At 41.5% G+C, this 13,811-nt stretch overlaps 1 protein-coding gene across 14 annotated transcripts in view; it reads right to left on the bottom strand.

Annotated features, from left to right (window-relative positions):
* Positions 1-13,811, bottom strand: part of PDE1C (phosphodiesterase 1C) — a 333,339-nt gene that overhangs the window by 157,663 nt on the left and 161,865 nt on the right. For 2 of the 14 annotated variants that reach the window (XM_032690535.1, XM_032690542.1), the window contains exon 2: positions 10,813-10,839. The exons of the other annotated variants lie outside the window; for them this stretch is intronic. In XM_032690535.1, coding sequence (XP_032546426.1) covers positions 10,813-10,839 — 27 coding nt within the window. The remainder of the gene's footprint in view (positions 1-10,812; positions 10,840-13,811) is intronic. 14 annotated transcript variants of the gene reach the window in all.

Here is a 13,811-nt window from a genome sequence, read left to right as displayed (position 1 = left end):
GAGGAAACTGCTATGTGATCTCTGATACAGTCACAGAGCTGCATTTAGACCTGACCAATTAGCTACTGTACAGTTCTCCTCCTAAAAGCTCTACTTCAAAAACACCAGTGTTTAAAAATTAATCACTCCCAGTCATAAGAGTTTTTAATCAACTTTCACTTATTTACTTCAGCATTCTTTCACTTTGTGAGAAGGTGTGTCTAAAGTATCTTGCCTTTCCCAGAAAAATTTGTGCCAGTGTCTCCTCAATATCCATGTCCAACAAAGACTGAAAAGATACAGTAATATCTTTTCATATATAATATAATTTGAGAAAAAATTGTAACAGAATGAAGAGCTATAGATATTAGGTAACAAGTTTTAAACCAATGGAGCAGACAGAGCATATTGAGTCTTCATGCATCAGCCAGGCGAGAGAGTTCTGTGTTTCTCCTTGCATTGAAGAGTACTCTTTAAGACTTTTAAAAAACTAAGATAATGTATATGATGCATTAAACCCATCTTCTTCTCATCTGTAAAAAGCATTATAGCTTGGTAATGCTTACGTGATCTAGATATATTTGAGGAAACTGTTTAAGTCATCACACTGATTTCCTATAAACCACTTGGCAGTCTTGACTGCAACTTGAACTGGTTTTCATATCATGAAACAAAGTTGAACAGCCCTATAATCCACCCAGTACTACCCATTCTTTTCTCTTTCCCTTGTTTGACTACCAATATGTATTTACACACAGATTTCCTACTTCCTGTTAGTTTTTCAATATTATGTATAATTTCAATACTACAATAACAAGAAAACATTTAAATATCTCTGTCCTGATACTGACTCTATATTGTCTCTACAGCACCTATAAGAAGTTTGCTTGTTCAGCAAAACCCAAATTGCAAATTTATTTCATCTTGAATTTACACAGTGAAAAGTGATTCAGTTTTGGGTGCCAAATGTAAGAAAGATATAAAGAAAGAAAGTGTCCGAAGGAGAGCTACAAAGATGCTGAACAGCCTAGAAGGGAAGTCATATGAGAGGCTGAGGTCGCTTGGCTTATTCAGCCTGAACAAGAGGAGACTGAGGAGAGACCTCATTGCAGTCTACAACTTCCTCACAAGGGGAGGCAGAGGGGCAGGCACTGATCTCTTCTCTGTGGTGACCAGTGAAAAACCCAAGGGAATGACATGAATCTGTGTCAGCATGAAGCTGGGGCGGTTTCAGTTGGAAATTAGGAAATGTTCTTCGCCCAAAGAGTGGCTGGGCACTGGAATAGGCTCCCTAGGGAAGCGATCGCAACACCAAGCCTTTCTGAGTTCAAGAAGTGGTTGGACAATGCTCTCAGATACATGGTGTGACTCTTGGGGCTGTCCTATGCAGGGCCAGGAGTTGGACTTCTATAATCCTTGTGGGTCCCTTCCAACTCAGGTATGAGTTGATTCTATTTATGATTCTATGACGATCAGTCATCTAAACAAAACTATGTCAAAATTTTTTTAGTGTCCTCAGCATCCAAAGCATCTGAAGTGGATTGGCAAACCAGACAGACAGAAGACCGGTGCCCTTTTGAGGTCGCCTGTTTAAATCTGTGGGAGTCTAACTGATACAGCTGTAAGACACATCTCCAGACTTACAAATCCTTCTTCAGATCTGAGAGATAGCTAACAATTAATAACTGTGATACCTATTTTTTCTGATCAAATATGAAGCTTCCTACTTTTCAGTGAGTTGAGCTCCAACTCAATATCAGAATATTATTAACCTATATTCATTCAAACAAAACAGTCCTCAGATGGGGAAACACTGCTGAACTGAAACACAGACTTATTAAAGTTATGGTCATTCAAGGCCCTTCATATTAAAATGTTTGTTAGACATCTTTTTTACAGATGATTAATGCCTAACAGTATAGTTAAATTAACTTCATTTGGTATCTTTCTGTTTTCCTTTGATAAAAATATAGCAGCAATTGGAAGACTCCATTGTGCATTCCTGAACAAAATATGGATGTAATTTCTTAATCCACTGAAAAGGCTTGTCATTTCTAAACATTAATAATAGTCAAGACAAATTTTAGTTCAAAGTAAAAATACTACATTTCCTTGTGTTTCCTATTGAATTCATGCTTTCCTTAATGTCCTATGTTTGTTCCTGAGGCTGAAATCCTTCCCCAGAGACAAACCCATCATGTGCTCATAAAACCTGATACCTGGCTAGCACATTCCTAATTCAGATTGTAAGCTTTTACTGCATCAGTGCGCATATGATGTTTTGAAGAAACATGCTCTCCTAATTATATCCTTTCAACAAACAGCTGGAAGAATAAGCAGGTAAATGCTGCTCTTATTATAAGCAGGTAAAGGTTTGCTCTTATTATAACAAAATAGTTTTCCAAATTAAGAATGGGCAGTTACATATAGACATACACACATCACAAAGTCTGCATGTGAAAAAGCCAGTCTTGACTTTGTTTAACTCCTTTTCCCTATTTTTTTTCGCAGATAGAACTTTTCCAGTTGTATCACCAAGCAAGTCCCTCATTCACTCTTATAATATGGCAATCCAGATGATAATCATAGCCCTATTTAAATGTTATGCTAGAGGACAAGATGGTTTAATATGGTTTAAGCTTATGTTATTCCTGCTTTTGCTTCTCTCTCAATTTTTAATACCTCCTTTCAGACAAAGAGACTGAAGAAATTTGTCATCTTTTTCACCCAGACCTTTTGCAGTCACAACTTCTCTATGTGCAGGTTTGTACACAGTGTGCTAGGTTTCTCAGAGCCATCCATGTTTCCAACACAGGATTAATGGAAGCAATTCACAACTTTATAGCCACACATAGCAAAGTGCTTTTGCTAGTTATGAGACAAACTCTGGAGGTTTCAAACAACTGCAAGATTCTGTACCACCTTCTGTCCCTTTTTTTTAACTGTCCTGAATAGGTTCCAAATCACCTGAGTCAGGAGCCCTGTCTCCAAGTTCTAACAACTGTGCAACTCTTATTAACATAGTAGTATTAACTGAAGCATTAAAGGATAATAAGGATGCAATTCAGAAGTATCACGTATCTATTCTTTAAATGCATGCCAGATTAAAATTACTGGAAAAACAATGAGGAAAATTCAGCTTTAACTATATTTTCCTTCCAAGATGTTTCAGTTCTGAATTCAGATGAGAGCACCGTGTCAAGGCTATGTTGATAAGTAAAGGTTAACCATTGCTTTCTAGAGATTAAAAAGGTAACAAATCATGTTGATGTCCACTAACCTCTCACTGTTTCTCAAGGACATTGACAAAAAGCATAGCATCGGCCTGCCCGTAGGGTCCCACAGACAGAACAACTGGGACACTGCTCTCCCGGTGTTCAGACAATCCAGATGAGAAATGGGGTGAAATGTAACTGAAATATCACATGCACTGGAAACGGTCACTCAGGAAGTCCTGAGAGATTTGGGAAAGACTGTTCCTGCCAACACCAAACCTCTTGAGGTTCGGTCCCAAAAGAGTCAAAACCTTCAGGTGTTTAGGATTTTCCTCACATGAATGCTCTCTGCTGGAAACTTGAGGCCTCCAGATAATCCATATCTTGCTTTAAAAGCAGGGAAGATTCATCTATTTCATGTATCCTTGTATCTCCATACTGATATTCACAGCCTAAAGGTTTGAATGTGAGGTACCGTGACAATCCTTCCACACCCCGACACTGAATGATCTCGAGCACTGCCTTCCTCTAGGTGACTGCTGCGCATCTTGAGGGCAGAGTCCTTCAGATTCTGGGGATAAAGCTCTCATCCCTGGAAGCTGCCATGCTTGTCAACCTTCTAGCCTCTTAACCTTTACAAGCTTTAGAACAGGGTGGAAGACTAATCCATCTGGTTCAACTGTAGAGGTTTTTTTTTAACAACCTTCAAAACACAGCATTGCTTGAGACAGCAGGGTTGCTGATTATTGATACCTACTGCCACTTCAGTCTTTGCTATCTTTAAGCTCCATCAATAAACAAATTGGTGCTCAAGTCCTTCATGCATCATGAGTCATTAAAATGGAAGCTATGACATGAAATAAAGCAAGTTGTTGTTGTCATTGCCTCATATCAAGGCGTATCAAGAGCAGAGAGAGGCACCTTAGCCACCCCCTCCCAGAGCAGGAAGTAGTGGAGTCATGACCCAGAGGCAGCTCTGACTCAGCTTGGGCAGCACCAGCAGAGAGAGCACCCACTCCTACCCACACGTAAGTCACCCCCAGGAGCTCAACTGACCAGGAGTATGGTGAACAGAACATGGCACATCAGCCAGGGCACAGCGTGACAGTTCACACAGGCAGGGCGAGTAGGAAAGGCACTGAGGCACTGTCAGCTCAAGCAGTTATCTCAGCCGGTGGTCTTGCAAGAGAGCTCAGGTACGGTGTCCACTCAGATAAAATGTTCTTCCATTGCGCACACCAGAAAGGATGTGGCAACCCATGTAGAGCTCCTGCAAAAGCATGCAGGTCTCAGGCTGCAAGGAGTGCCAGTCTTTCACTGCTTTCAGAGGGCAGCAGAGACAACAGCTGTGTGAGGTGTGATCAGGTCAATGATCTGCTCAGCCCAGAAGCAGAGCTGAGAAACGAAGTAGAAGTACTAGTATTAGGGACTCTGAGGAAGAGATTGACTGGCAGAGCTGCACTCTACCATGCCTTAGACAAATGTACCCACCATCCACTTCACAAGAAACAATGGATCCCCTACCCTCTCACCACCAGGCAGAAGGAGGTGACCTTAGAGATGAAGGGGAGTTGAAATGGGTTTCTGCTTGGGGTGGCAGTCAAATCCCCTCCCAGCCTAACTCACCTCCCCATGTGCCCTTATAGGGCATGGTATAAGGCCCTGGAATCTGAAGACCAGGGAAATGAGGACCAGAGAAATGAGAATGTAGATGATGGTTCTTCTGGTATGGAGGGGTTGCCTAAGGCAGAGCAGCCTTGCATCACAACTTCCTTAATTAAGACAAAAAGAAGAGTACTAGTCATAGGTAACTCCCTTTTGAGACAAATTGAGGGCTTGATAATGTTGACCAGACTCAACCCATAGGGAGGTGTGTTGACCTCCCCGGGGGCCAAGGTAAGGGACATCACCAAGAAACTTCCTAGCTTGGTACTGCCCACTGATTATTACCCTCTGCTAGTTTTCCAGGTAGGCAATGAAGAGGTCCCAACAAGAAGGCTGCAGACAATCAAGAGGGATCTCAGGACATTTCGACAACTGGTCAAGGGATGTGAAACACAAGTTGTGTTCCTTTCTGTCCTGCCAGTTGCAGGGAATTATGGGGTAGAAATGGGAAAATTATGCAGATGAACATCTGGCTTTCAGACTGGCATTACCAGCAGAATTTTGCAGTTTTTGATCACGAGTTGGTTTGTATGACACAGAGCCTGCCGGCAAAAAACAGGGTTCACCTGTCTGAAAGAGGAAAAAAGATCTTAGCTCAGGAGTTAGCAGGCTCATTGAGAGAGTTTTAATGTAGATTTGAAGGAGGAAGGGGGACATAACCAGGCTCCACAAAGATAAAGTATGAGAAAGGGAGAACTATAGTAACCACTCTAATAGCAAAAGGAGGCTTCAGAGTGAAAATCTCAATCAAGTACAAGGAGCCAAACATGTACCCAACAAGACAGGACTGGGGCATCCCTTTGCACCCCTTACTGGGATACTGACACAATCAAATATATAAAGTACCTGTACACCAACACACGCAGTAGGGGGAACAAACAGGAGGAACTAGAGATCTGTGTGCAGTCACAGGGCTTTGATCTCATTGCAATTACGGAGATGTGGTGGGATAGCTCACATGATTGGAATGTTGTCATGTCATCTCCTAAACAGCATGTTTAGGAGACACAGAGCAAGAATGTACAGTGGTGGAGTTGCCCTCTATGTGCAACAACACTTCGAATGTATTGAGCTCTGTCCTGGGGTGGATGATGAGCAAATCGACAGCCTATAGGTTAGGATAAAAGAGCAAATTAGTAAGGGTGACACCGTTATGGGTGTTTGCTACAGGACGCCTGATCAGGAGAAGAGAGTGGATGAGGCCTTCTATAGACAGCTAGAAGCTGCTTTAAAGTCACAGGCACTGGTTCTTGTGGGGAACTTTAACTACCCTGACAACTGCTGGAGAAACAACACAGCAAAATACAAACAGTCCAGGAGGTTCCTGGAAAGCATGGATGACAACTTTCTGACACAGGTAGTGGAGAATCCCAGAAAGAATGGTGTGCTGTTTGATCTTATACTAACCAACAGGGAAGGCCTTGTAGGAGATGTAAGGTGGGGGGCAGCCTTGGCTGTAGTGACCATGAGACTGTGGAGTTCAGTACTGGGCAAGAAAGAAGCAGGGTAGCTGAGTAAGATTGCAACTATAGACTGTAGGACAGCTAACTTTAGCCTTTTCAGTGATCTTCTGGGAAGAATCCTGTACCTGGGAATATGCTCTGCAGGGAAGAAGGGTCTAAGAGAGCTGGTTGATATTCAAGGATTACTTCCTCTAGGCTCAAGAATGATGCAACCCAATGAGCAAGAATTCAGGCAAAGGGGGCAAGAGAACTGCATGAATGAACAAAGAACTCCTGTTATTACTCAAGCACATGCAGAAAATACACAGGAGATGGAAGCAGGGTCAGACCACTCGGAATGAATACAGATTGTCACAGAAAGTAGAAACAAGATAAGGAAGGCCAAGGCCCATCTGGAATTAAATCTGGCCAAGGATGTCAAGGACAACAAGAAGGGCTTTCTCAAATACATCAGTAGCAAATCAAAAACTATGGAAAAAGTGGTCCCACTACCAAATGGAGGGGGGACCCTGGTAACAGAGGATGCAGAGAAAGCAAAGTAACTTCACTGACAAGACCAACCCTCAGGGATCTCTCACCCAGGAGACCAGGGTAAAGGAAGGTTGGAAGGAAGACAAAATGCACCCACTAGAGCTCAGAAAGCTGGTGGATACCATAAACAGGCCACTCATGAACATCTTTGAAAGATTGTGGAGATCAGGAGAGGTGCCTGAGAACTCATTCTGCAGAGAAGGATCTGGCGGTCTCAGTGGACAATAAGCTGTCCATGAGCCAGCAGTGTGCCCTTGTGGCCAAGAAGGCCAATGGTATCCTGACATGCACTAGGAAGAGCATTGCTATTGTCAAGGGAGGTGATCTTGCCCCTCAGCTCTGGGGAGGCCACATCTGCAGTATTGTGTTCACTTCTGGACACCTCAGTACAAGAGAGATATGGAGCTCCTGGAGCAGATCCAGCAGTGGGCAACAAAGATGATTAGGGGATTGAAGCATCTCTCTCACAAGGATAAGGTGAGACAGTTGGGCTGTTCAGCCTAAAGATGACCGAGAGAAAACCTTATCAACATCTATAAGTATCTGAAAGGAAGGTATCAACAGGATGGGGTCAGGCTCTTCTCGGTGGTGCTAAGCAGTAAGACAAGAGGGAATGGGTAGAAACTGATGCACAGGAAATTCTGCCTGCATATGAGGAAGAACTGCTTTACTGTGCTGGTGATCACACACTGGAACAGATTACCCAGAGAGGTTGTGGAGTCTCCTTCACTGAAACTGTTCGAGAACCAGTTGAACACAATCCTGTGCAATGTGCTCCAGGATGATCCTGCTTGAGCAGGGAAGTTAGACCAGATGATCCACTGTGGTCCCTTTCAACCTTACCCATTCTGTGATAATGTCCTTACTCAGACAATCAGCTTTGAGAGAGCACTGATGCTTCATTCTAATGAAGTTCTCTTTAGTGTGCCTAATAGCACAAAAAGATGCCATTAAACCCAGTATGACATTTTCCTCACAGGATTTGGTCCCAAGTAAATGCCTAACTCAAAGATTACTTAGAATCCCAGGAAAACATAGGCAGCCCAGAGCTGGAAATCTTCAGGACAACTGAGAGTCAAATCAAACATGACTGAGGTCTCCGATGCTTAAAAAAAAAAAAAAAAAAAAAAAAAAGAAAAAGCAAAACCAACCCCAGGACCTGGAATTCTGGAGTTTCAGCTTTGGCTTCCTGTCTAGTTTAGTTCTACTCTTGCTGACTACCTCCCCAGCCAATATTTAGTACGCTATCTACTGTTCACTTACCCAAAAGGAACAATCCAGGAGAATGATGACTTGTATTCTGATTAAATATCCTGCTACTCTGGAATTACTGTGATTAATCTACATCACAGTTCAGTGTTTCAGATGCAATTCAGGGTGGGACTAATGAAGTTAGGCTTCTCTAGACAGCTGTGAAACTTCCAAGTTTATAAGGAAAATCATACCAACATATTATAGTTACAAAAGCATTTAAGTCAACTCACTTAACAGAATGATCAATGCAAGAGTCAGTGTCTGTCATTTCTAATTACATTTTTAGAATGGTTTCAGTTTTTACCCCAACTCTTTCTCTTCACATTTTCTTGCACATACCCCATCTTCCTTCACAACATATCTGCACTCAGAGGAAACTGGTTTTTTACACTCATTGCAAGATACAGAGGACAGCAGTGTTTCTCTTACATAGCTGCTGCTTACTATCATGTAGACATTCTTGTGTGATAACACTCCCCAAACAGAAACAAAAGGAAGACGTAAAAGCAAACAACAGATCATTTCGGTCCAGTTGTCAGACACCCTCCAGAGACCAGTGACATAGGAACCACCAAGACTGTTTTGAAAGTACATATCAAAGGCAAAAAGAAAGCCCCACAACAGATCAGTGTGAGAAGTGAAGGTGGAAACCTGAGCCAAGTCATCAGTTTATGCACATTGCTGGAATTATCAACTCAACAAGAAGTGTCACTTAAAACCAGACTTTACGTGAACTGTTGTCCTACTACTTCCTTTTGCTGGATGTTACACTTCTGCATCAGATAGCAGTATGTGCAATTTCCCATTTAGCATCATACTTAATCATTCAGCAAGTGGCAAATTCAAGGCAGAAGCTTACTAGCCTTCTACGTTTCCCCAAGTGCTGCCAATGCTCCTAGACACAGACAGCAGTTACTCCATTGCACTACAGAGCCCTCTGGCAGTCAGCACCCATTGAGCAAGGTTATCAGGAGTACAGGCTGAGCAATTGCTGTGTGCCAGTCCCTGGAGGCGCCTCTGGGCCTCTGCAGAGCTCACATCATTTCTTAGACATGAGAGGGCCATGAAGCCTGTTTGTACAGATGCTGCAAGGATGCACACCATCAGTCAGGCAGCTGGCATAGGTAACAGTAAGAGAAAAACCCAGAAAGTTCAAAATCCCACGGAGCACAAACCCCTGTAATGCTATATTTAAACAGACTGACATATTGTATTCTCTGTATGTCATTGATACAATGTATTCAGCTTGTAGAAGCTGTTAACATACTTCATCTCTCTTTTGAGGCTCACAGAAAGTCTCCCATACAAAAGAGATGCTGAATACAAACCTCTCTAATGCATGGTTATGTCCACAGAAGAGACACCCAAATAAGACACAGTACTCAATGCAATGTATTGACAATGCAAGCTGTGCAAGGCACACACACACACACACACACACACACACACACACACACACACACACACAGTGCAATCATTCATTCTGGAAAAAATCTTAGTCCCAGAACAAATCGTCTTGCAGCAACTCAAGATCTCCAGCCAGAGACATGTTTATAATTAATTAGCAATCAAGGCAGCATCAAGGGAAATGGGGAAAAAAGTAGAAATGTAAACAAAACTACAGTGTCAGCCCCACATTTAAGAAAACAACTGGGAGCATATTTACCTTCTCTTTGTTCTTGTGTCTCACATTACACAATGCCCACTTGCACAGTTCAGCACAGAAATCTCCGAATCAGTATTTTTCACTAAACTGTCATATCTTAAACCCACCTTGTCCATGACTCAAGCCACCACACCTCAGTTTATCGTGGCTGTGACACATGAGCACACACACAGCCTGTCCTGCCAATGCTGCATTAGAGAAATCATCTTCAGCAAAGGGCAATAGCAAACAGGAGTGACAGCTGTGATGCCTTACCCGTCACATCATCCCACTGGCTTATCTGCCAGCACTCTTTATCATCACACAATATTAAAGGGCATATTCAGCAGAGTTGAGTCACTCTACACTCTTAAATCCAATTAAAGTCAACATGAACTAAAGATGTTCAGGATGTCATGACATCAATTACCAATTAACAGTCCACTTGCATGGGAGGGCAAATCAGCACACCACCAAAAAACCTTTGTGCTGCAAAGTGCATGTTCTGAAACAACCAAGCTCAAGGGTTCCAAAGAAAGAAAATTAATCTGTGAAAGACACCCACTGAGTCTCCCTCCTGCAAGGAAGCAGTAAGATAACTAGATCTGGAGGCTGTAATATGGACTGTTAATCAACAGGATTCCTATTTTTCTTCAGTCTACTGCAAAGGCACGGATTATTAGTAACACTACAAGCCTGCCATTCATTTTGTTATTGCAGCATGACCAAGCAATAAAAGTGAACCAGCAGATTTTGCAGAAGAAGCAGTGTTATGTTTATCAGGATTTGACCTTCAATGACAAATATTTCCATTCTTTCTCAGAGAGAACTACCTCTAATATCAGAGGGGAAAACTACCACTAGCAGCAGAGGAGATGTGGAGCAGCAGCAGCAGCAGCAGCACAAGATGAACCTTCAAAGGAGAAAACAACCAGTAGAATGGCATTTCCCTGAAAAAAAACCACCAACCTGGTAACGGGAAAATCCTCTTTCAGACTCCCTAACAAAAAGAGACAGATAACTCACAAATACCTTCCAGTCCTCTGTGATTTACTCTTACCTCTGTGACGTTTTCTTGTATTTTCTCCTGCAGGAAAAGAACAAAATACAACTGAGATAGGAAGGCTCCACAGGTGAGGAGAAAAGAGTAGGGTCAGAAATCAGGAGCAATTCAGTGAAGCCACTTCCGCCATAAAATTGCCCCAAACCTGATATAGCCATTCCCTTCTGCTAACCTCAGCGGAGGCTGCCACTAAATTCAGGAGAAAAACTTGTGTGTTTTCCTGCATGCACATACTGTCCTTTCTTGTGAGACAGGGTTGCTGCAGCTAAGAAAGAACGATTTACTATTCTAAATGACTTAGCAGGAAGTCCAAGTGTCAGAAACTTACTTGTACTTATTAGTAGTAGTTTTTAAGTCTCCATCCAACAGGTAAGTACGGTTTTATCTGTAAAGATCTCATTAAGATGGAGTGATGCAATGCATCCAACCATATTGTCTGTGGTCACTCTGTGGAAAACCCCAGTGGTTTTACAGCAGTCTTGCTCTAAAAAGAAAGTCTAGATCTTATCAAGTTCTCTTTTCCACCAAATCCCAGATACCACACCACAGAGCTTCCCTTCATTGAACGTATCTTGGGACCTAACTGACCTTAGCCCAGGACTAGGAATAACAAGAGCAGATAAGCATACCGACAGGACCTCTTCTCCTCCCCAACACTCACATCACATCAAATATGGCAAAGACTGTAAACCTCTTACTCTTCTTAGCATTGCAGATTTTGTCTTCCAGGCAATGACAGAAGCTGCTAATGCACAGAGTAAGGCAATAACCATGCCCTTCTGCATGGTTATCTGTGTGGCTATACAGTTAACTGCAGAGATGTATCAGCACTGTATGTTGTCTGTGAGCTATTGATTATGTAGCCTTTACCAAAGGCTTTGCACAGTGGCTGGTAAAACAGGTCATTGGTTTACTTGAGCTCAGCTCTGCTTTTATGTTTTAAAGTAAAACTAATGATCTTTAAACTTCACAGGTAATGACTGAAACAAGTTTCAAAATGGACTGTGATGAGAAGTGCCCTGTTATTTAGCCATACATTGACAAATATTCCCAACATTTCGTATGTGTAGGTAATATTGTTAAAATAGGTGTACTGCTATAAGCATCAAGTTCACTTTTTCATCTCTGATACTACTGCACACGGGAAATTGTGGCTAAGACGGGCCTAGAAAACCCAAACAAGGGGTATTGCTCTTAAAAATAAGAAGAAACATGGAAAAAAGTAATGTGGTGCTATTTTCTACTTAACAAGGGCCATAAATAATGTCTCCTTGTCGTCAAATGTTTCATCCAACAAATACCTTTACAAATTGTACTCCTGGTTGTACCCACTTCTGTATTCTGACCACGTTAGAATTATAGAAGTCCCAAATATCTACTTTAAAATATATTTCATTTACAATTTACTCTGTGAAAAATTACTTATTTTAACTTGAATAGATGCAAAGGAGTAAAAGAGCAAACATTCATAGCAGTATAAAGTTTATAGCTTACTGACATTCAAGATGTTGATACATACAAGCAGAAGCCCACTTGAGCTGATTCTAAGAGAAATTTTCATTTCAGAAGGATTAAAAGTAGAAATTTTATTTTGAAGACTAAGCATTCAGAAGTATTCTGTATTCAGAACTTCACTATACGTTCTTGCCAAAAAACTTGCTGAAAAATACACCACCTAGTTGGCCATTCCAATCCACACTGATTAAAAGATCTTATTCCCAAGAAATCCAAATGTGTTTAAGTTTTCAAATGAAGTTACTTGTAAGTTAATTCTTTCCCCTGAAATCCTCTTATGGTTCATTCCAACACCACCAGAACCATTTTTCCCTTCCTTGGTTAGTGACTTTGATATCATTTTATAAAGTGTTTCTCTTTCAGCCAAGCTTCACATTTTAGCGAAGAAAACATTTGTTAAATCTTGATTAGCTAAAATTTCCCTCTATATTTTAAACAGTTGACCCAGCCTTAGAGTGCTCTTTGTGTTTGAGTAATAACACCACTTTTCTGATCAGTTACACCTTTAATCCTTTCACTCAAAAATATTTTTAATGCATTTGAAAGCTGTACTGTCACTGATGACAGTACTAGGAAAAAACAATTTGCCTGTCATAGAAATTAAAAAAAATATATATACGTTTTTATTGTTTTTGTTTATTGTTTCCACACCTGCGATCCAATTACAGTTAAGGTTTACATGCACCAAGCTAGCAACTGAATTTGAAAGTATTGAATTTGCATGTCACAGTTGAAGAGAATATAACTAGAGGAACCCTTTTTTATAGATTCAGTATTATGACTACATGCACACATTTTAAAAGGAAAACCATTAGCAAATCCTGATATCCAAGAAAAAAAATTCTGTATGCTTTTCAAAAACAAAGTCCAACAAAGCTACTCATCAACATTATAAAAAGATGGTGTTGATAACATAAAGCTATTCATAAATACAGTCTTCAGTTTCCTTTTCATAGAATCATAGAATCAGCTGTGCTGGAAAGGACCTCTGAGATCATCAAGTCCAACCCTCGATCCACTACCATTGTGGTTACTAGAACATGGCACTAAGTGCCACATCCAGTCTCATCTTAGAAACCTCCAGGGACAGAGAATCCACCACTTCCCCAGGCAGCCCATTCCAATGGCTGATTACACCCTCTGTAAAGAACTTCTTCCTAATATCCAACCTAAACCTCCCCTGGCACAGCTTAAGACCATGCCCTCTTGTCGTACTGCTGGTTGCCTGGAAGAAGAGACCAACCTCCACCAGGCTACAACCTCCTTTCAGGTAGTTGTAGGGAGTGATGAGGTCTCTACAAACCACCACTTACACCTGCCTTCCATTAAAGGAGACCACTGGAAACAAGGAAATTATAAAATACCTCTTTAATACCACAGCCATCATCAGAAACTGCCTTCAATCAGCATTCATGTGTAAAAAGAGGAAACTAGAGGGTAGGGATTTGGATGTGGTTGGGTGGGGTTTTTTTGGTTTGGGG

This window comes from Chiroxiphia lanceolata, chromosome 1, assembly GCF_009829145.1.
Source record: "Chiroxiphia lanceolata isolate bChiLan1 chromosome 1, bChiLan1.pri, whole genome shotgun sequence".
Classification (NCBI taxonomy): domain Eukaryota; kingdom Metazoa; phylum Chordata; class Aves; order Passeriformes; family Pipridae; genus Chiroxiphia; species Chiroxiphia lanceolata.
This window is presented reverse-complemented; position numbering and strand designations above follow the sequence as displayed.